The sequence below is a fragment of the Seriola lalandi genome, unplaced genomic scaffold (genome assembly GCF_002814215.2).
Source record: "Seriola lalandi dorsalis isolate HSWRI2012SDOR001 ecotype SW California unplaced genomic scaffold, Sedor1 jcf7180002054948, whole genome shotgun sequence".
Classification (NCBI taxonomy): domain Eukaryota; kingdom Metazoa; phylum Chordata; class Actinopteri; order Carangiformes; family Carangidae; genus Seriola; species Seriola lalandi.
This window is the reverse complement of record NW_019525499.1, coordinates 1,520,603-1,544,036: the sequence shown is the minus strand read 5'-3', so window position 1 is coordinate 1,544,036 and position 23,434 is coordinate 1,520,603. Positions and strand designations below refer to the sequence as shown.

The 23,434-nt window shown below is 39.7% G+C and overlaps 1 protein-coding gene across 2 annotated transcripts in view; it reads right to left on the bottom strand.

Moving 5' to 3' along the window:
* Nucleotides 1–23,434, bottom strand: part of anapc1 (anaphase promoting complex subunit 1) — a 49,814-nt gene that overhangs the window by 12,745 nt on the left and 13,635 nt on the right. The window contains exons 23-45 of one of the 2 annotated variants that reach the window (XM_023394445.2): nt 21,951–22,042; nt 21,214–21,362; nt 18,378–18,456; nt 17,631–17,667; nt 17,203–17,276; nt 16,649–16,827; nt 16,050–16,136; nt 15,398–15,537; nt 14,908–15,026; nt 14,283–14,413; nt 13,782–13,922; nt 11,197–11,349; nt 10,940–11,021; nt 10,122–10,213; nt 9,379–9,513; nt 9,048–9,130; nt 7,938–8,016; nt 7,701–7,775; nt 6,671–6,723; nt 6,374–6,521; nt 6,005–6,201; nt 2,038–2,124; nt 1,429–1,546 (exon numbers count right to left, since the gene is read on the bottom strand). In XM_023394445.2, coding sequence (XP_023250213.1) covers nt 1,429–1,546; nt 2,038–2,124; nt 6,005–6,201; nt 6,374–6,521; nt 6,671–6,723; nt 7,701–7,775; nt 7,938–8,016; nt 9,048–9,130; nt 9,379–9,513; nt 10,122–10,213; nt 10,940–11,021; nt 11,197–11,349; nt 13,782–13,922; nt 14,283–14,413; nt 14,908–15,026; nt 15,398–15,537; nt 16,050–16,136; nt 16,649–16,827; nt 17,203–17,276; nt 17,631–17,667; nt 18,378–18,456; nt 21,214–21,362; nt 21,951–22,042 — 2,530 coding nt within the window. The remainder of the gene's footprint in view (nt 1–1,428; nt 1,547–2,037; nt 2,125–6,004; nt 6,202–6,373; nt 6,522–6,670; nt 6,724–7,700; nt 7,776–7,937; nt 8,017–9,047; nt 9,131–9,378; nt 9,514–10,121; nt 10,214–10,939; nt 11,022–11,196; nt 11,350–13,781; nt 13,923–14,282; nt 14,414–14,907; nt 15,027–15,397; nt 15,538–16,049; nt 16,137–16,648; nt 16,828–17,202; nt 17,277–17,630; nt 17,668–18,377; nt 18,457–21,213; nt 21,363–21,950; nt 22,043–23,434) is intronic. The other variant, XM_023394446.2, reaches the window with a different exon arrangement.

Genomic DNA, 23,434 nt, shown 5'->3' with positions numbered 1-23,434 from the left:
ACACAGTTCTTTATTGAGCTCCCTCTGACTGGAACCACTGGAAATGTTTTACAGGTTTTAATTTATGCCGTTTTATTCCTGTTGATTTGATCTTATTCATTTTATAGTTTTTACTTCCTCTGTGCTCAAGTTCTTTTGGTTTTGTCTGGTTTCGTTTCCTTTTGTAAAGCACTTCGTAGCATGGTTAAGAAAAGTACTATAGAAATAAAGTTCATTATTATAAGTATTATTATAACAAACATCAAATAATTACTAATCAAAACAGTTTCAAACTAAACTGAAATATACTTGGTCTAATGTAAACCTTTTCGATTTTCATCTCTTTCTAGGGAATATAACAATGTGGCCTTATTTAATAATTGCATTAATAATTATTTAACATTTGTTTTATATCATATTTATGTTTTCTTCTCTCTTTTAGAACTGTTAATGTCTAGATTTTGTCCCATGTATATTTGTGTATTTACAGACCCCAGGACGGCCAGCAACCAGATCAGCTGAAGTAAAAGGAGATCCTATAAACAATTAACAATAAACAATAAACAACACTTCAGCTGGTTAGAAAATGGTGCTAAAAATGTAAAAAACACCTGCTCTCACGATGCGCTTCAGTGCATAAATGAAATGCCACTAATGTAGTTGTTTTTACAGCGGTAGGAAGTTACATTGGTTTCTACAATTTTCTATGTTTGGAACTAATTAAAAAAAAAAAAAGAAAAAAAAGAAAGTTCATTCATGAACCATGTTCATCTGATCGGAAACAGAGAACTGGCCATGACTGAGGGGCGTGAGCAGGTTGCAGAAAGTACACCTCAAATGTTGTAGTGGAGGAAGCGGCCCAGCTGACAGCAGTACCACTGACGAAAAGAAGAATGTGGTGGTTTGGTGGGCAGGAGTTTTTTTTTTTTTTTTTTTCCTGAAATGAACGACACTAGCACATTCATGTTCACGTTAGAGAGAGAAAGAGAGAGAGAGAGAGAGAGAGCGAGAGAGCGAGAGAGAGAGAGAGAGTGAGAGTGTGTGTGTGTGTGTGTGTGTGTGTGTGTGTGTGTGTGTGTGTGTGTGTGTGTGTGTGCGTGCGTTTCAAGAGGAAGTGTAGAGATGGACGATTTTACAAGTGTGACAGAGAGTGAGAGAGATAGAGGGAGGAACTTCACAGTTATGGAACAGAACATTCTTTACAAATTGCATTTACGGACATAAAGCTAATGCTAATGCTACGTTTCAGTCTATAATATTAAAGATTTTGAGCTTGTGATTTTGGATGTTGTCTGACCTCCATGATTAGTCATCCAACCACTAAACAATATTCAATGATTATTGTCCTGGCTGCTTTACATCTGACTTCTTTGACTCCAGTGGGAGCGCTTCCTTCATTCACAGGTTTGTGGCTACCTGTGTCAGCCAGATCAACCTTGATGACCTTACCTTGTAGGTGACCTCTAAGAGGGCGTAGCAGGGCTTCAGTGAGTCCACGTCCACGGGGACCAGCAGGCGTGGCTCAGCAGCCAGCACGGCCAGGTGCCGCAGGGCCTGCAGGTGGTAGCTGCAGCAACAAGGGCGACATCAACAAAAAAGGCTTCTGATTTACTTCTCCTGTATGATGGAAGCTCCTCTTTTACCAAACCTGATGAATTTATAAATAAGTTTACTTATATTGTCAATTTCATTTATTGATTTAACTTCACATTATGTTTTTGTTAAGGGTCATCTACAACTTCCACTATGATTAAATAGGTGAGGTGTGTCACCTCGCATTAAAGAAGCCATGATCCACACTAAGGTCTTCTCACCATAGAAGTTTCTATGGAGCAGTAGGGAGTTTTAATGTCCCATGATGTTGTGAACGTGGTTTAAAAAGTTTCTACACTGACAGGACCTAAATTCAGTCTAAATTTTTCAGAAATGAGATTTCAAAAGCGTGTCCTGATGCAGTGTTTTGTGTCTAAGACCATGTACAGCATCTACCTGTGTGTGTGTATTTATGAGCAACAATCAATTATTAATTGCAAATTAATTAGTGTGTGTCAGTCTCACCGGTTGTCAGTACTGTGAGCAGGGAAGTGTGGGTACAGGGCACACAGCAGCGCAGCGATGGCTGAATTGGAGGTGCTCAGGGTGTACCTAACATGAGACATTAAACAAAATCATGATCATGCTTTCTTCTCTCTCTTTTTTGATCTCTTACACACACACACACACACACACACACACACACACACACACACACACACACACACACACACACACACAAACTTACTCAACTTTCCACAAGCAACAGTAGTTTTGCATTAAAACTGTTGTAGCAGTTTAAATCAAAAAATACCGACCAACTGACACAATAACACAGTGACGGCTGAGTAAAGAGTGAGTGGGACAGGAGAATAAAAATAACAAAATGACAGTGTTCACGATGACAACAAGCCGCGGTCAACATTGCAATATTGCTCAAAATTAAACACTTTTTTATAAACCCTCTGTTCTCTGTTAACGAAACCAGGTGTGTGCTGTAATCTAGTGAACGTCATCACAGGCCACAACAGAGCCTATTAAACATAATAGTTGGCAGTTAAGCTCGCACTTTGACTAATGGAGTCATTATAATAAAGTTGGGTCAGGCAATAAAGGCTGCTCGCACATGGACGGGTACTTGTGAGAGCACTTATTAACGGTCAACTGAGGTAAATTATGTTGCTCTTCACTGAAATGGCTGCTTGGGTCATGTTTAGCATGTTTAAAAACCTCAACTTCACTGAACATGACATTCTTTTACCACAAGTTTACAATTAAAAAAAGACCTCAAATAGAGACTCGCAGTCAGTAAAGATGATGAAAAACAGGCAATCCTTGGGAGCAGATCTTGGCCAAATTCACTGGAATCGCGCAATGAATTCCAACGACTGACAAATGGAGATGGTTAACTGACAACTTTGATGTTGGGAAGAGTGAAATATTAATCAAACAGCAAATGCTGCTGCCATCACTACATTGGTACTTTATTGTTATCCAACAGCTAGTGAAATGTTGAGACTGTATGCACCAGTTGTTTCAAAATCAAGGATGAGGGAGAGAATCGGTAACAAAGAGAGGGTTACAAGGGTGACTAAAACTAAGTAAAATGAAGTCAATTGACAGAAAATTAATGTGATAATCAATTGATTTTCATTTATCAAGCAAACATATTGAACCTTACTTAGTACCAGCTTCTTAAATTCTAAGAATTTGTTGCTTTTCGTTGCCTTGTGTCGTATGAAACCGATCTTTGAAATTCGGGCCATCAGCATGACAAAACAGACGTTACCTTGCGCTCTTGGTGAAATGTGCAACTTTACAACTGAAGTTCAAACTGACAAACGGTAACACCAGTGACAGAAACTTCCTGCTCTGAGGGTTCGGTGCACTGCTGTTACAAAAACAGGACGATGGAGTCCTGAGTCACCTTCCTTTTATGCTGGACTTCAACTTCTGATGAATCAACTTCCAGTGTGTGCAGCAAAAGAAAAAAAAAAAAAGAACATCTGTTTTATTCTTTTCAGTCCTTGAGGGGAAAATCTGTCCTCTACATTTGACCCACACTAACTATTTTACGAGCAGGGAGCAGTATCCAGCTCTGAAGCCAGTGTCTTGGTCAAGGGCAGTGGCAGGAATAATTCATAATACCTGCACCACGTATTCATAACTTGATTTGGGAGGAAACCAGAGCACTCACAGGAAAACACGAGAAGAACATGTAAACCTGAACAATGAAAAGCGTCTTTCAGATATAGCGGCCGTTAGTCCGAATGCTATGTGTGACTTTAGGTGGAAGAACTTAACTTTCACTTCAGTTTCCTGCTAAAAAAAAAAACGGAATAAATGGGAAGAGAAACTAACTAAGCAAACAGAAAGAGCGGCAGGACGGAAGGGTTAGATGAGGGAATCTCACCATGTGACAGAGATTATCAGTAAAGAGGAAAAACAAAAGGTGAGAAAATTTATGAGAAAAATACACAACAGCAATATAGCGATGAGGAAATGTGTGGAAAGAATTGTGCGATACGCATAGTCATTTAAATAGAAAAATGTGTTAGAGCGACTGAATGACCAACGAGCAGAGGGAGCCACTGAGGGAAATAAAACAATGGCATGGCATAACTGTGCTCTCCAGCATCACCTTTACCCTCTGCAGACCCACATTTAAACACACTCACAGTAACACACCACAATGCATGACATTCAAAACTGAGGCCCTGCAGTTGCGTGGGCTTACAGCTGGCAGGCCGAAAATAAAACTCAACCCAAATAAAATCAAAAGGTTCATCTGATTGTGGCTGTAGGTGGAGAAACATTTGCAACATGTAATGAGAGAGCGCGAGCCGTTGTTTCCCTTGCAAATATACAGGCCAAGGTCAGCGGTTGGAGGAACCTGGTTTGGGTGTGTTCGTGTGAGTGCGTGTGTATGTGTGTGTAAATGTCATTCATTATGCTCAACGCAGCACTCAAAACAGACTTGTGTGTTATTTGTGTGGTTAACCCATGCACTGTGTGTGCGTACGTAGTGTACCTGGTCCTTCCCAGAAACAGACGTCCTAAACCTGGTGGGTGTGTTCTGGTATATGTGTGTTTTTGATTTGTTGTCACACAGCAATTCAGGTGCCACATGACAGGCTACACCTAGAATATAATTAACTTCAGTGTACTCATTCAGTCATTAGCGTCGATCCAAAGTATATGTGTGTGTCAACATTAAAATATTTGATCAATTCCAGTGATGTTTGCATGTAATTTGGTGACTGAAACCAGGGAGTCAGATTCACAGAGACAGTTTGATGCTCAGTGCTTTGCTCAAAGGCTCCTCAGAGATCATTTGTGATAGGTTTTAAAACAATGATCACTTTCTAACTTCTCTTCCTGTCCATGTTCTGCATTTGGTCTTACATACACACAAAATGCTAAGGGTGGAAAACTGTCCTGCAACAGTCAACAATCCTCCAGCAGTTGGGTGCAGTTGACAAAACATACTGTATTGCTCAAATGAGTAGTTACAGTCAGTGTTTCACCCCGTTTCCGCCTACAGCACAATTTAGAAAAGTGCTGGTTCAGCCTGGTGAAGGAGCGAGGAAGGCTTGTAATGATGGGGGTGTGTCTTTGAATCAAACATCTGTCGATCTGACGCAGTACTGGACATGAATCATTGTGGACTTTAAGAGATCCAGGAAGACCACACATCCCCCTCTGCACATAAACGGTGAGGAGTTTCAGAGTGTCAACGACATCAAATTCCTGGGAATCCATACAACAAAACATCTCATGCTCCCGACTCCCTTCAGCACCTGGTGAAGAAAGTTCAACTGAGGCTTTTCCTCCCCAGAAAACTCAAAAAACAGGCCAAACCTTACTCTCAGCTTCTGGTACACTTTTACAGAGGCACGTCAGCCGCACTGCCAAGAACCTGAGGGTCCAGGTGGTAAAAATGGTACAGAGGATCATGGGATCTGTGGACACAGTGAATGCTAGCCGTCTACATAAGACGTACTGTAACATCAGTCGAGTCTCACCAAACCCAGGTCACAGTCTGTTTGTCCCCTTGCCATCAGGGAAGAGATATAAAGCCATCAAAGCCCGATCTAACAAACTGAACAACAGCTTCTTCCCTAGAGCTTTAGCCTCCATCATATTTATTTATTATACACAAATAGAAAACACTACTTCTATGCTACCATCTATCTAATTTATTCTGCAATGTCATATACATAGAGGTTGCTACCTCTTCATAATTATCTTGTTTTATCTTGATTTCTATTACGGCTGGTCTCTGACAGTAACCAAACATCATTTCTTTGTATACGAATAAAGTGTGTTATGGTTTATGGATTAATATAGATAATTGTGAAGAATGTATACAAACATGTTTAATTTTCTCTGTGGGGAATCAGCTATTTTGTAACTAAATGTATAACAGTTTTCAAATCACCGATTAATTAAAAGCATTTCAAATGTCAACATGTGCGTGGGTATAGCTCACCTGCCCCCTCCCAGGAAGAGCAGGCCCAGTGCCATGTGATGAGCCATGTGGAAGCCGTAGTTCATCTCACCGCCAGTTCGCTTGTGGAAGAAGCGACAGAGCTGCAGCACCTTCAGGTTCCCGGTGCCGGACATCACCATGGACATGGCCAGCAGGATCATCGACAGACCGGTCTGCAGATTGTAATAACCTGTCTGCTGGGGGAGCCAGCACACATGTTGACAGACAGAGAAAGAAAGAGAGAACAAAGGGGAAATATTAGAAATCATTATTGTCAAATGAATTTCTCAAAGTAGAAGTTCGTGAAAACATCACAGCACTTTCCATAACTGTGACAAAGTCCAAATTAAAACATATAAAAACACTTACAACAGCAGCTGTACCAGTGAAGGACATGATCTTCATGAATGTCCTGGCAAACTCGTAGAGGCAGTCAAAGGCATCGGAGTTGGCAGAGCCAGCGAAGCGTAAGCCCAGTGCCATACAGGCCCCGGCTGTAATGTAGTCTTGGGCTTGGCTGAGAGACACATATATCATGACATGATCAGTCATGGTGGAGGGACAACCACAGAGGGCAGTGATATAAATTTACTTCCCTGAGGAGCTACAGTATTCAAAGTTTAAAGTAAAGAAACTTAAACGCCAGTTTTTGTCTTAAATACTCACGCCATTGTCTCCATGTTGATGTCCTCTGAAGGGTCAAAAGTCCCCCTCATGATCTGAAAACAAAATAAATGTAGAAAACAAAAAAACAGAAGTGAGTGGTCACTTTTCAGCAGCAACAGTCTTATTGATGCTTCACTTACATGCTGTATTGAAAACAGTTGTATCGTTTACTGTAAAAGACACAGTCACCTAGAATAAAATTATTTTTACCAGTGTTGGTAATGAAGTTCTCTTTTGGATTATGGATCAATTTTACAAAAGGTTTGGTTACTAGCATTTCATTTTGATAGATTTTTTAAGCAACAGCTTTTACATTACTCCAATAATATTACATAACTCTAAGAGACTCCCATGTTTACAGAGGAGACAAATATGCCCGGCATGTCGTTATTTCATCAGCGGAACCATTTCCTGACAACAACCCCATGAAACTCAACAATCATTACAGAAGACTAACTGGAACAGTATGAGGATCACTGCCTCTCTCCTCTGCGATAGCTGTAAACGAAGAACAAAGTTGTTTCTCCATAAGATCTGTGTTTTTTTATTATCATAGCTTGTGTGTCAGTTCCTAAGCAAACATTACAGAGGTGTTTTTCACACCACACTATCGCCAGAGACCTGTCAAACAAACATTCTTCAGGGGATTTTCAGCTTACAAAGTAGCTCTTGTCTTGTTTATCCAGGGTGGCCAGTTTCTTCTTTGTGTGCATCAGGGAACAGCTACTACACAGTGAGTGCAAAGCTTCCCTGAAGTGAGTAGAGCTGGTGTAACCATTATGTTACAACAACCATCACAGACAAAGTAACAAAAGCAGTGCATCTTCTGACACAAATCAGCCACTGGAATCGACTAAATGACCGAACCAAAAGGTAAACCTGCCTCCCTCCACAGATATGGACCAAACCTCACAGCTGGGAAGTCTTTCCAAATCATTATTGACTTGTTACCAGGTCTGGTGCTACATCACAGCTCCAAATATGTCCGCTCAGTAATGCTGTGTATGTGCATATGTGTGCAATTTCTCACCTGGGGTATGTTACTCTTGACCCACTCGGTATTAGGGAGGATTTCATCCCACATGATAATACACCGAGCAAGAGTCTGTGAGGGCAGAGAGGCAAGAAGAAAAAGGGGGGGGGGGGTACCACATTAAGAGGAAGGTGAGAAAAATGATCTGTCACACACACACACACACACACAAATATATATACACACACACACACACACACACACACACACACACAAAACTAGCGCCACACTAACCCTCAGCAGCAGAAACTCTGGCTTGATGAAATCCAGCAAGAACCAAGTGTCTGGAGGTTTCAGCCAATCAGCAATCGACCTAGGGGACAGAATCGCAAAAAGAGACAAGAAGGTGTTAATACCCTCTTTCAACGCCCACTGCACCAATAGACAGCCGGCATCAGATGAGCCCTGAAAAAGACGGGAACTTCTTGACCAATAGTAGAAAGCCAGGAGATGGAGAAGTCTTACTCTTCTGTAGAATAATGTGACAACTGGAGTCACTGAGGGATGAGATTTTTCACTAAGCAGGTTACGATGCTCTGCTCGATGATATAGAAAGCACCACACTTATTTATAATAAATTCATATAAACTAGACACAAGGGTTAACACAGTAATGGTGGAAAATTCTATGGTTGTTGTAAACTTTCTTATTCATAAATGTCATGTTCTGTATTTGCATAATGAACTGTACATTCTAACATCATTTTTTAATTGTTTTGTCTAAAAATAAAGCATCTATCACATCAAGGGTTAGCAATTATGTTCGACTGTGGGCCAGTTTTCTATTCTTTGTGTTGCCTTACAAGCTTGTTATCCACATTAAATGAACAGTAGCCTGTTTCATTTGTGGTGAAATGAAAGTAGTTTTTTATCAGCACACCATGTCTATTAGACTGTGATCCATTTGTGTGCGAGTGGCAAATCATCAATCAACATTAAAGATTATGAGGTTTCATTTATTTGGATTAACACAAGCCCTGTATTTTCATTTGTTGCCTCCAGCAGATTTGTGAAAAATAATGCAAATTTTTTTTATGCAAACTATAAAAAGGGAAAACATTCAGCTTTTGTTGTGGAGACAGATTCAGCCCAAGGGCAACTATTTACCTGCTACTGTAATAGACTGTTTAAACCTTTACTGTAGGGTGGTAGGAACAATAATCAGTACATTATGACATATATACATGGCAACTGAAAGAGAAAAGAGGTACAAATTAATAACAGTGTCAAATACCAACACATGGAAAGAATAAGGAGCCATTAATATTATCTATAAAATTAGTTCCTTGTTTAGTTCTATGCTTGAAAAGATGGGTGGATTGATCAGCTGTTCGTCTCGTCTCACCTGTTGTTGGTCTTGAGGTAAATCATGGCGAGGGCCAGCGTGGCCCCTGGACACGTCACATCCACATTGATTGTATCACCTTCCTGGAATGACCATTAATAATGTTTGAAGAAAACTTAAGCTGTTGGTTAAATTAAATGCAATAACAACAGTGATATGTTGTGTTATTAGTTCGGAAGATTCATAAAAATGTTCTCAAGAGTTATTAAGCTGTGAAATGCAACTGCAGTTATATAGGTGTAGAGTTTTCAGTATTATATGAATACAATGAAATAACGCTGTTGAACATTTGAGAAATGAAACAGAAAAAGAAAATGATTTGTCCATCTACCTTGATTTGGTAGCTGGGGGACTTGTGTCTCTCTCGGTTGGCCCCAGCCTGAGCTCTGCGATGGCCCCCAACCATGTACTGATACAACTGCTCAGGAACATTCAGATCTGTCATCCCAATCAGGTTACTGCCATGCTGCAAGGACAGAGAGGAGAGAGAGGATGGTGATGAAGAAAATGGGAGGAAGAATGGAGATATGAGGCAGGATGGGAAGAGAGAAAATGATGAGACAAAAGTGGGAAGAGATAGGAGAAGAATCAAAAGGTGAGTTAATTCACAACATATTTACATGCAGCTTCTCTTACAGGAGGTAGCACGTGACTTTACAGTCAAGAAAAATCGTCTTCATCTTCCGTTACTGTTAAAAAACAACTACAGGTCTTTCTAGTGGAAGGATATTGTGGATCACTCTTCTTATTGAGGATACCTGACCGAATGCAGAAATTAAGCCCAAAACAGGTCAACAACAATGACTTTAAATGGCAGAAATGGCCTCTGTTCTTAAATATCAATGACAAACCAGAGGAAGAAATCCAGAGGAAAGTGGCGCTACCACAGTAAAAAAAAACAAAGTATTTAAAGTTCAAGTTCATGTCACACCCTGTCACCAACAATTTCCATGAAAACAATCTGATTCATTCTGAAATGAGCCCCACCCATCTGCAACTTTCAGCAGGTTAAAACAACAGCAACACAACAACATTTGTTTGACAAGCAGAGTGTTTTTATGTGTGGTGACTTACCCCCAGACAGACCATGCCCAGGGCTAGTCCAGCAGCTAGTGAATAGGACTCTCTGTCTGTACAGTACTCCATCTCCGGACCAGGGGGTCGACCTAAGAGACACACACACACAATCACAATTTTAGCAACTATCCATGACGATAAAACGCACTCGAAGCGAGATCAAAGGTCGAGAGGGGAGCACCATGGCACAGAGGCTCAACCACTTCCACCTGAATGCAAATAAAGGATATATTTTAGAGTTTGACTGTTTATAATACAAAGACAGTGCAGAAAATACAAGGTAAAGGAAAGTTTTTGTTAACTTTTACCAATGTTTCAAGCTGCAATCAACAATTATTTTCATTATCTACTAATCTGACCATTATTTTCCCGATCAATCGATTAGTTGGTCTATAAAATATCATAATATAAAATATAAAAAAGTGAAAAATGCTATATTTGCCACAGCCCAATGAGATGCATTAAAATTTTATTCAACCAACCAGAAACGACAGATATTCATTTTACTCATATCTGAGAAACAGAAAAACAATCTTGAGAAGGTGGGAGCAGTTTGGTATTTTTGCTTGAAAAGTGACTGAAATGACTGATTATGAAAACAGATTCTTGCAAATTGACTAATCAATGCAGCTCTATGTGTGCTGATGCAGCATTGTGTCAACTAAAAATCATGTGTGGATCTTTAATTGAAAGTTTGAGTTTACTTATATAAACTATAAACTTATAGTCAATCCGGGTCTTGTTTGAAAAAGTGTCATCCATCTGTCTTTCATGCACACACACACACACACACACACACACACACACACACCTACCTATCTCAGACAACAGGACTTCAGCATTGTGTCTGTGTCCCGTTCCCTGGTACACCAGCCCGATGCCAATTACAGCAGCAACCTGCAGAACAGACCAAGAGAATCAAATGCTTTTATTTTTTCCCCTTTCCCCTTCAAAAGTCCAAAGTGCTTTACTGAGAGAAATAAAAAATACAATCCACAAATTAAAACAAGATACAAGAGTAGCAAATATTAAAATTTAATTAAATATTGACAGTATACACACTCACTCATACCTGAACATTGTGCGGTACGTCCAGCTCAGTAGAGGTGGGTGGGAGCAGGGCAGGGATGTGTATACTAAGCAGGCGGGTAATTGACATGTCCATGGTGCCCAGTTTGGCTGAAGACACACCCAGTAGGAGCCCAATACTGGTCATCTCATGGCCCTGACAAAGTGGAGGGAAAACAGAAAAGACAAAGAGACAGCCGAACAGTCGTCAGCAATAAATACGAATGACAATAATAACTTCCTGTCACAATATTAACACACAATACAGTCAGTGGAAATTTTGATAGCTGAGATCTGAGGGATTTCTTTCTTCACAACAGTGTTTTCCTCAAAGGAGTGGTCATTTTTTAATAAAATGTAGACATCAGTTTACATCAGACCATGCAGCACAATGTGTGTCCCTGTGGACTAGATACCTGCTGCAGCAGAACAAATGACTTCCAATGTAATCAGCTCTAACTGTAACTCTGGAGTCTGAGGAGACCAATCAGCTTCCACACCAGCTCCCCATGACCGACAGCCTTCATTAGACCCCTGTGGATCACCTGTGTGTATGTGTGTGTGTGTTTAGTAATTACAAAGGGAGACCATGTTCTACTTACGTGTTACAACACAAACACTCTGGAATAGTTCATAAATAATTTGACATTTTGAGTGTGAAGTAAAACACTGGACATTTTTGCTCATTTTGAAGAGGACAGTCAGAGATCAGTCACTATGTTTAAGACCGTAACTGATTGTCAGGTTAATCAGTTAAGATGCCAATGAACCAACTGCATCATCAAACACTCAGCAAATGAGTTAATGCCTCCATCAGGAAACTTTAAAAACCATAGTTTTCATCAACGCAAACCTGCCAATTTATTATAGAACACTGAAAAATACCAAGGAAAATATCAAATAACAAAATTTTGAATTTGAAGAAATCACCTCCCAATGTGACTAGTTTCATTTCTCTAGTGGCTTCACTGACAATAGATTTTAAAAGACACATTTTTTTTTTGTTTTGTTTCCAAGACTGAGTGAACAGCACCACTCAGATGAATTTGTCTTTGTAAAAGGCTGCAGCAACAAAACGAACACACTGGGATGCTTAAAAGACGAGGGACGCACACACACACACACATACACACATATGTATATGCAAACACACATCCTCTCTAAAACCACAACCATACAGAATTCTGATGAACTGATCCAAAGTATGTCAGTGTAATTTCTCTTTTACAGCGAGAATAGAAACCAACAGAAAACCACCAGCTACAAACAGGCTTCACTGTCAACCACGTTCATCACATTCATTCAGACTGGAGGCTGTTAGTTACACACAACTGTCTATCATGTTCTACTGTGCAACTACATAATGTTTGATGCAGTGTTATTTGGACTATAAATCAGTGTGTGTTACACTGAACTGTTAATATCTCCGTCCGAACGGTACTTGTGTATTAACTGTAATCAATGAACGAGCGATTGAAGATTTTAAATTGCACATGGTTATTTCACATATAAGTAATGGCTCTTCATTTCGACTAAAATATAATAATAATGAAACAAAAAATATGTATCATTGGTGAAATTTATACTGTACAAGGTGATATGAGCTGGTTAAGGGCTTTGATGTGTCACTCAACACACCAGGACATTAAGTCCTTATCTATAGCACTGTGCAAAAGGTAATTTGGACCAATTTCAGCATCAGATACATACAATCACTTTTATGGTCATTAGTAAATAAAGCCATCTTGTGCCTTACAAAAACAATTCTTTTTAAGCTGGAACGAAAGAAGAAAAGAAATCAAATCTAAGATCAAATGAGTATTTTGGACCCAAAGTTTAAACCTTTTTTTCCTGCAGCTTATCGAAGGGATCTGGGTTTAGACAGTCAAATCTTAATTCAGCCACTTTGAACTTTAAAATCTATATGAGAACACTCTCACATCTCATTTATAGAGAAATGACTGGTATAGAAAGCTCACCCGTCTTTATGAACTGCTGCTCGTACCTTGAATCAAAATGGGAACTGAAAATGAATCAATCTCAAACCCACTGTGGACACTCTATGTGGATTTGGTGCAAGGGTTCCTCATTATCTTCAACCACATCTTTACACTGACTTTTTAATTGAGCAGAAATAAGGTTTGGCTTGCAGCATCCTGTTGTTTTTCTCACCTGAAAGTGGGAAGGACTCATCTCGTTTCAAAGTTCTCAGAGGGCAGAGTTTCGTTTTGACTGGCTGCCTGGCTCTGATGCGAGTTTACATCTCTCATTTACAGTCATCTAGAGAAAAAATGTGTGTTTGTAGGGGTGTGTGTGCTTGAGTGTGTGTGCATGTTAATGAGAATAGATGGGAGGTACCTTTGCGTAAACTGTATTTAAGTTCATTTTTGTTTTACCTACAGTGGGTCTGTTTATACCACAGTAAGAAACAGTAATTTAGAGCACCGCCTACAGTAAACTGAGCATTAAGGTAGCAGACGCAGGTCTGCCACCCGGGGTTATAAATAAAATGTGTGTATTTGCTTTTTTTGTGCTGTGAAACTCAAAGGTGTGAAACCTTGAAACGCTTCTCTGTACAGGTGTGTGTACCTTGGTGAGGTAGTCATGTATGTTGAGCGTGGCCAGCTTGGTGAGGTGTCCATTGAGGCCCAAGGCCATAAGGAAGCCTGCATACTCATTAGCCAGCTCAGGGCTCTTTGGCTTGTTGTAAGCAATCCAGGCTGAGTCCACCTTAACAAACAAAGAGAGAGTTTATTTGTACAAGAATAAGCAAGGTGTGTTTATGAAGTTTACAATCCAAGATCAAACAACTGTGACCAGAGTTTCTATGAGTTTGTCTGAGTATTTATGAGTATTATTTAAAGTTTTAAGAGATCATGAATGTCCTGAATATATTTCATGTTAATTATTTTTTCTTGTATACAAGTATAAATTTCAGCTTCGTGGAGACATTGGAGGACATGTTAAAGCTTCAACAAAAGCAAAAAAGTCCAACAGGGCAGACTGAGGAAACAAGTGAGTAATCAGCTGCAGGTATGTAAAACTAAACACAAGGCCTGATGAGGAGGTCACACACACAGGAAGACTGACCTGTGAAGCTGGGGCTATTTTGAGTCCAGCAGCTACTCCATTATGGAAGCTCGGCCAGCCAGTCATATTAGGAGGAACATCAATATTTCCACTGTTCAGATCAACCATAGTGTTCCTAGGAGGGGCGCGGCCTGGAGTAGAACAAGAGAAATAAAGAGTGAAAACTAGAAATAAAGAAGTACACAAACTCTGAGCAGCCTTCGTATAAGACATTATAACATCACATTCAAAAAAATGTTTCACGGGAAATGCCTTTGTTTCAAACAGTCAGGTTTTGTCTCTCATGTATCCCAGGTCCTTTTTTGTTTTCTTTTGTTGTGTTGTATGTGATTGTTGTGCAGCTATATGACACTTATCTTGCATTGCCATTTTGGACAGGTCTCTATTGTAAAAGTCCTGGTTGAACAAATAAAATACAACTTAGGGGGAATATTTAAACTTCATTGCAGTGTGTTAACAACAAAACTCACTGTTCTTGTATTCTTATTAGGTTATCACCTCCCTAATATAACTTGAGCTACCCTGGGAATTCATCAAAATGGTTTCAGTCTTCCTGTCTGGAAAAACAGTCAGCCAATGCATAGACACAGGTGAGCATGTTCCCATTTCAACATTATCACATTACCCGTCAGGTTGAGTTTGGGGACAGGTAAAGGTTCAGTCGGTACAGGGTGATAGGAGAAGAGAGTGAAGAGACCTCGGCCAACTGGTAGAGCCATGGTCCTTTGACACAACTGCAGGAGTCTGGGGGGATTTTAAAAAAAACAGTGCAGGGGATTAAAACTAAGGAAAAATTACAGACTGAGTCAGAAAGCAATATGTAATTTATATAAATCCTGGATTACAGCAGCCAGAGACAAATGGAGGACAGAGCATGAGACAAACAAAGGAAAACAGTGAAAATAGAAAAGTCAGCAGAAGAACATTGTTGAGAAACACAGAGCGATTTGAAACAGTACAAAAGAAAAAAGAAACCTCAAAAGAATGAGAATAAAAGGCACCAGTGGACAGAAAAACACATTCTGCATATATCCCATGAAACCGCAGTGTTGCTGTCCGTGTGCATCTATGTTCTGAGACCAGAGACCGTCAGGACACACATACATTACACTCACTTGTTCTCTTTCTCCTCTATGTACTCGTGGTCTGAAACCTCCGGTAGCTGGACAACACTGACTCGGACGGGTCTGGAACTCTGCAGGAGCCTCCTGACCTCCTGGACCCTCAGATCCTGACTCCAGATCAGCCCTGTGACCTGGAGAAGAGAGAGGGCATGAAAACCATAAATTCAAACAGCTTCAATTAATGGCTGCGTCTCAAGTTATAAATGGAGGCATGGTTTACCTGAAAGAGCCTTTAAAAAAAAAAACAATCAGACTGTATTTATAAACAGGCAACATCCTGGTATTAACAGCTAGACTTGTCTAGATCAGTGATTTCCAACCAGAGGTACTTGTACACCAGGGGGTACTGCAGTTGCCATGGTGTAGCTAATATGCTAATAAGAAAAAGAACAGAAATAAACACCTGAACTAGAAGGTGTAGTATTAACAGTTAGCTAAACTAAGTAAAGGCGGATGAAATGGACAACTGAAACATTAGATTGTTAGCTAAAAGTAATGGATAAATGGTTGACATATAAGTCATAAGTAAATAAGTAAGTCCTGAAAGCCACTTCTCTGGATAACTAACAAAGGTACGAGAACATGATCTATTGAGTGGAGACAGACTAATATGGCAAAACAAGAGGTTTATTGAGTCTGTTACCTCTTGAATTATGTCCGACATCCCGTCTTCCTCCTCATCTGCTTCTGTGGTCGCTTGAGGCTCCAAGGACAGACCTGAACCGACAGACTGGGGAGAGACACACACACAAACACATATTTATACACATATTTACATACATACAACAATAGCTCTACACCTTTAGACAAAATTGTGGACAGTTTTCAGTGACTCGTATTTTATCTCAACAACCTCACTGATTTTAAGATTTACTCCAAAGATGAATGTCTATTCATTTGAGGGGAAACAATGGAAGGATAAATCTACAATGAATTTGGCACTTTTTTGAATCTTGCGAGGACTGTGCTGAGCTGCAAGCCCTCTGCAAACTGCACAAATCCCTGCAATATATCTTACATTGCGCTCACAAATGTTATAATTGCAAACACCTGGGGGATAAAGGTTTGGACAGAAATCCTTCACCAGCTTGGAGCAATACAAGGTCAGTTGCAATAAAATATCATGATATTGTCCATGATAAGATTTATAGTTTTATAGCCAGCTGAGATGAAACGGTGTCTCCTAATCTAACTCTTAATGAATAATAAAAGGCTCTGGTTTTTAATTTATTTCACACTCACAGCTTTGCTCTTGGCCAGGGTCATCTTGTGGGCTTGTTTGGTCAAATCCTGTCTCCCAATCAGCATACAGACTTCCTCAGACCAATCAGAACACGGCTGCTCCCGGCAGCGGTAGATGGCCTCCCGGATGGGCAAAGCCACGCCAAACGGGACTGACTCCAGGTCCTTCAGGGTGAAACCTAAACCAATGAAATGAGAGTGATGAGTATTTGCACAAGATGCTGTGGCTTAATTTAGAGGCTGCCTCATCTGAGCTTACCAACAAACTCACCATAACAGGTAACAAAGCTTCTTATTTCATAAGAAATTTTAGTTTTGTTTAATGAGGCACTTAAGCCTTTAAAACCACTGTTTTTGTTTTGTTTGGAAATGCTTTACACCACTCTTAAATCATTTTTGTAAACTTTAAATCCTGTAAACTTTCATAGGTTTTATTTTGTATCTAGTTTGTGATAAGTGTCCAGTCATAAACAAAACCTCTAACATTCCCCGTGATAAAAAGGATGAGGCTTCAGCACACCTTCTATTGTACAGAAAAGAGCTGCTTGTCTTACCTTCTGAGGTGAGCCAGACCACCAGCTGCTCAGCCAGACTCTCAGTGGAAAACTTGACCTTCACACTGCTCTGTCTAAAATATATACACATTAACATTAGTAAGATAAATTATTCCTGATCTAATTTAATATAAGGCAAAAAAAAGGAATATATATGGAAATAATCAGAAGTCAATGTAGAACTTTAACGCCTTTTTAAAAATAACTTCTTAATTCTATTTCAACTAGCTCAAGCATACTGCCTCAAAAACTTAGTTTTCTGCTATTTGATTTTTGAGTTATTAAAAGTTTGCATACTCCTTTTTTTGTTTTTCTTTTCCTTTTTTTAAATTACCAAGCATAAAAAAAATTTCAAGGCTGTGATTTATAGCCATTTTACTATGGTTTTCAAAACTCTTATTGTACGTAACTACGTTTAGCTGAATTACCTTCTGTAGTGCGGTTCGCTGTCACAGGACCTCTGGCCTGAGAGAGATGAGGATGAGAGAGAGAAAAGGGGGTGACAGAGGGCAACAGCAGACCAAAGAGGTCAACAGGTTCAATAATATGCTCTCTTAATGCTCATCTCATTGAACTCTCAACTGTATTCCAGCATTTTCAAAGCTACCCACTAATTGGTCGTTAAAATTTGTCACCAAACAGAATGGGTGGTAAAATCTAGAGGTTAAATAAAGGTGACATTTTGTTCCTGATGAGTTGAGGACTGTGTTTATGTGGGATGACATCTGTTGTTGTTTGGTTTTGTTCTGTCACTGAAAAGTGGCAACATAGAGCTGGAAAAATAAATAAATAAATAAATCACTCTGGATGCTCTAAGACCACCCACAAAGTTAAAATCCAATTCTGAGTCAGTGGGAAAAAGGCTGATCAAAGACCTGCAGCGACTGCTGTCACCTCAGAGTTTTTTGTCCAAGCAAAAACAAATAGCAGAAATCAGGTGACACACAAACCTGCGTCACACGTCTTTCTTTCTGTGTTACTGGTCCCTGAAGCAGAGAACTATGCGACTGGCAGGTAATAAGAGCTGGTTGTCAATAAATGTTCACACACACCCACACACAAACACAGTCAAAGAGTTCAGTCAGAAACACACACACACACACACAGTCCCAGGATACAAAGAGGAGTAAAATGATCTTTGAAGCTGGTCACAAAACACACATGCACAAACAGACCTGCAGAGAGCTTGACCAGGTACTTTGACACGTCTGTTGACGTAGCATTTTCATCTCCAGCGATGTACAGAGCGTAACTCTGAGAAACAAGAGGAACACACAAACAAACACAAAGAGGAAAGATAAGAAGCAGGGATCATTTGTATAGAGTCAAAACCTCGACTTCTTAACATGAAGGTTTTTGGAACTCAAATATCCGGTGAATGAAAAAAACCTTTAAGATTATACGTCACCACAGTTTCAGCTCTTGTGTGAACTGCGATGATCTAATGTGATCAATACTCTTGTATAATTCAGGTTGAACACTAAATAAGCAGGGTCTCTTCTGTTTTTTTCTGTCTATACTTTGGAGATGATGAAATCAAGACACATTGGTAAAATGAAAAAGTGGAATCTGAAGAATGGGACTGAAGATACTGGCTGCAAGGAAGAAAATGTTTAAGGGTATGTGTCTGTATAGTGTTTTTTTTCCAGAGCAAGAGCCTCTTTCTTTCAACTGTTCCCAAAGCAGTGAGATCACATGTAGCTGCATGTGGCCACCTGGAGAAAGGTGCTGCACAAAGGATCTATTTTTCTGAGCACTCCGCCTTTTTTGTGCGGCCGTGCTCCGGGTGCTTCTAGTTGAAAATCTCAGAATTTAGAGAGAAAGGCGCTAGTGTTGTCAGTGTAGCTCCCTTTCAGGCAACCAATCAGATGGGGCGGGAAATTGAGAAGAAGCTTGTTCTGGAAAAGCTGTATGACATGTGAGACTGCGTGGGAGCAGATCGGCCGGACACTGAATGCTGCTGGCGAGTGTTGTGCTTTTATCACTGTATCATTAACAATGTCAAACAAATAGTAATAAAAAGCAAAGTGGCAATCCTAGTCTATCATACATACATCATAGATGTGGTGGTGATATGTTGTGAAGATATTGTTGTCATAGAAACAAAACCCACATTCAGCGCTGGGATGAAACATTCCCAAGTACCTTTCCCAACACTTCTCTGCCAGAGAAAAACACTAACACTGACACACGCACTAACTCAGGCATTTAGAATTAAAGCAAGGTGAACCACAGGGTTAGCTCATAAGCCATTTCTACTATAATAGCATTACTCTTCTACTGCAGACCCTGGCAAATATTACATCCATCACACTATAAACCTGCAAAGTGTATGAGGGTCAAAACAAAGTCTAGGTCCAAGAGTAAACAAAAGCATGCACAAACAGCACACGTTCACACAGAAGTGAGTAAAAAGGCTGTAGAGGCCCCGTCTGTTTGTTTCAGGCTGTCCAGTACTCCGCCTTCAAGAACAGTGTTGTTGATATGAAGCCAGCATTATCCAACTGCAAGCTGCAGTGTCTGCAGGGTCAGACCTGCTGGCCAGTGCAACCTGCGCCACCTATAGGCAAAAAGATTTACAGCAACAGCAACTGCAAATACAGATACTGATGCCGTCCCTCCACACAGACTAATGCCTGTCTCTGGTGCTGACTATTTTAAGTGTCATTTTAGGTGCTGTTGTAATCATTTACATACCTGATTTATGGTAGAAGAAGCTGCTTTAAAATTAGTCTAATGCAACATACATTTTCACAGAAACAGAGACCAACTTATTTTAAGACCAAAAAGCGTAAAATGTTAGCCACCTTTCCCCTAGTTAGCCTTGGTTTCCATGGTAACATCCTGCAGAGTTTGGGAAGCAGATTAAAAATTTTTATCATGCCATGGACCAAAACATCACTGGTCAATTGACAATAAATTCACATTCACCTCTGTGCCTGGAGTGTTTGTCACTACACATACACAAACTGGGGCCAAGTCGTCACCTCCGTCATCATATAGAGGAAACAGTAGGAGGTGAGAAATAAGACTTGTTTTCAAGTGTCTTTCCTTCATTTCTAAGCAAAGGTTGAGTCCATCAGCCCCGCACACACACATGAATGTGCACTACTCTAACCACACCTTGACGTACTTGCTCTTTATGTTCAGAAAAAGAATCACAGACATGCTGCACAAACAGATTATCTGACCATGTCTCAATCAAAGCTGAACTCTTTACCCTCACTATCCATCTCTCACACACACACACACACACACACACACACACACACACACACACTCAGCAGAAAGCCTGGGAGCAGGTGGAAAATTGACTTTACAAAGACCAACACAAACTCTTAAACGTTAAGAGGCAGACATCAGCTCGACCCCCTAAATACTGCATCAATTCTGACAAATCAAATCTGCTCTTACAAAAATCATCATCGCTACTGTGAAATGTTTAACTTAACCCCCACTCTTTGTGTCTTGTAAAATTATTAAAATACATTGATTGATTGACGTCCCGGTTTAAAGATGTTTGTGTGATATGGGTGAAGTGGAAAGTAAGTCCCGTTTTCTTTTGTATTGTACAAATTACCATGATTTAAAAACAGCTAATTTTCCATGAAATTGCTTGATAAAACCCTGATATATTCTGGTGTGATCAAATCTGTGTTTAAATTTACGTGAGATTTTGTCTCAAAAACCTGGAAAAGAAGGCAAGATGGACAATGTCATTAAGATTTACTATATACATGATTTCAGTCTGCCTCTTCAGTTTACAAGTAGATGAAGCTAAAATACCAGCTACAAATGGCAGAATATAACCCAGTTTTAGGAACTTCAGTATCATAATTTTCATAATTTTCCCCTTGAATATCAAGATAATTTGTTCCAGTTTGTGCGTTTGCACATTTGAAGGGTATGGTTGGTCAAGATTAAGTGACAGAAACAACAATAGCAAATTCACAATAGTGACTTTAGTTCAAGTGCTTAATCTTAGAAAACAAAGAGGTGCTTTGGTCGTACCAGAACCAGCAGCCTGGTCCTCTGACAGATGCCGGGCAGGTAAGGGATAGGCGGCACCTCTTCTCCTCTCAGACAGCTACTGAGCCAGCTGAACACACAGGGAGGCTCCGCCCTCAGGAAGGAGGGACGCTGCATCTGTCCAATCAGAGCTGACAACGGACACGTGAGGATGAGGGAGAAAAAGATGAGGGGGTGAGGGGATGGAGAAGGACAAAAAGGAGAGGAGAGCGATGACAGAGTGTGTAAGGAACACAGAAGTTGGGGTGGAAGTGAAAACAAAGAAAGATGGAGGAAGGAAAAGGGAACGAATACGATACCGATTTTGAAGACAGAGAGTGAGGGAGGAAAGAAGGAAGCAAAGGAGGAAGGAGATGACAGAGGGAGACAGTAAATTATATAAATAAATAATGTTGAAACTGTTGATTCAGCTTAAAGGATGAGGCTGGTGATATTCTGTATTTTTTACAGGTGTAGATAAGATAAACAGTGGTTACAGGTGGAACTTCACCAGTACTGACTGATTACGTTTTAGGTGCCTGTCCTGTTGCGTCCACTTGTCCACAACTTGTGTATATTCACTGTTTAAGAGTTGTAGTGCAAGAAATCCTGGACGTACAAAGGAACCCTAGAGCTGGCCTTTATCAGCAGCAGAACATCCAGCCTTATCTGTGCCACTACAACATGTCTTGTCTGTTTCCTGACTTGATGCAATTATTAAACTATTAAACAGGTCTTACCCTGGTCTATGAGGCAGCTCTCAGTGAAGCCACTAATTAATGAAGGGTAGTCTCTCCAGTACAGATCCACATATTCATCCAGCTGGAGGTCTCTGCAAATAAAAACAAAACAATAAATATTATTATTCCTCTACAGCAATGACTCCATGTACATGAACACATCACATCCTGAAATCTGGAGGACCTTGAATCAAATCTAAAAATGGCTCTACATTCTCCAAGAGCATCTATGGCATTTAACTTGTTCTTGAGCAGCAATTACACACATACCCAGAGTAATTAACAGCTGTGAGTCATTACCACTCTGCTTATGTCAGATAATCAATAGCTTTTAATCCTGGTACCAAGCCCCGACTTCCACACAATCTTCAGATGTGTGTGTATGTATGTGAAATAGTTCATGTGTGTACAGTTATTCAACTGTGTAAAACGGATGCAGGAACTCACATGTATTCCTGTAAAACTCCTCAATTCCCTTTTATACTTTTGTATGATCCAGTTATGTTGTGTTTCTTTATATATACATATACACATATTTATGGTTATTTGTTTATTTATTTATTTATGTATTTCTTACCAATTCAACATAATGTTTTAAAGCTTGTAGCTTTTGATTGTTTTGTGATTAATAGAATAGTTTTATTGCAACTGAATTGAATGTAAAAAAAAAAAAAGTAATAATATTCAGTTTTCTTGTAACTATTTCTATAACCTTCCCTGTACAAGGAATTTTATGACAGGAAATATACTTTTGTTACAAGCAAAGCAATGGGACACTATATGTCGAGGCTGCATTTTGTGGTGGTCACATCACTGTATATTTGCATGAGAACCTGATATTCTCTTTATATAACTGCTTTGAAATCTGTTACATGAGATTTATTTTTCAAAAATTGTAATAGAAGGATGTCTGGCAAGAATTAAAATCAGTTTCTTTCGAAAATATTTTGAGATAAAAAGGTTTAAAAAATGTAATCACTCCCAAACAATATCTGATAATACACTCAGGATCACCATAAAGTCTGATAAAGCAGACAGAGTGTAATAAATTGCACCATACTTCACAACAGCCCACACACTAACCAACACAGGCCAATTACTCTGTAGAGCGCTTCACTCTCCCACTCCACCTATTCTGTTAATGTCATTGCCACCAATCACAGCGGTCACTTGACAACCTGTTCAAGTTTATTTCTAAATACACACCACTAAAGAGCCTTGATTACAAACAAGCTTTCCACTGAAAACAATGAACCATCTGTTCACCTTTTCTTCTCATGGTAAGAGTTCAACGTAGTTGGTGGTTAGGAAAAGTAGACCAGGTTTTCTTTTGTTGTGATAAATGTCGCAGGTCTGTTCTCTGTTTTGTAACCTTTATGTATTAAAGTAACAGTTCTTTCTTTTTTTGCCATTTCATATTCATTCAGTGTTATGTGAGCATCCCTTTAATCCCATTATCAAGTTGTACAGCACAGTACAAACAC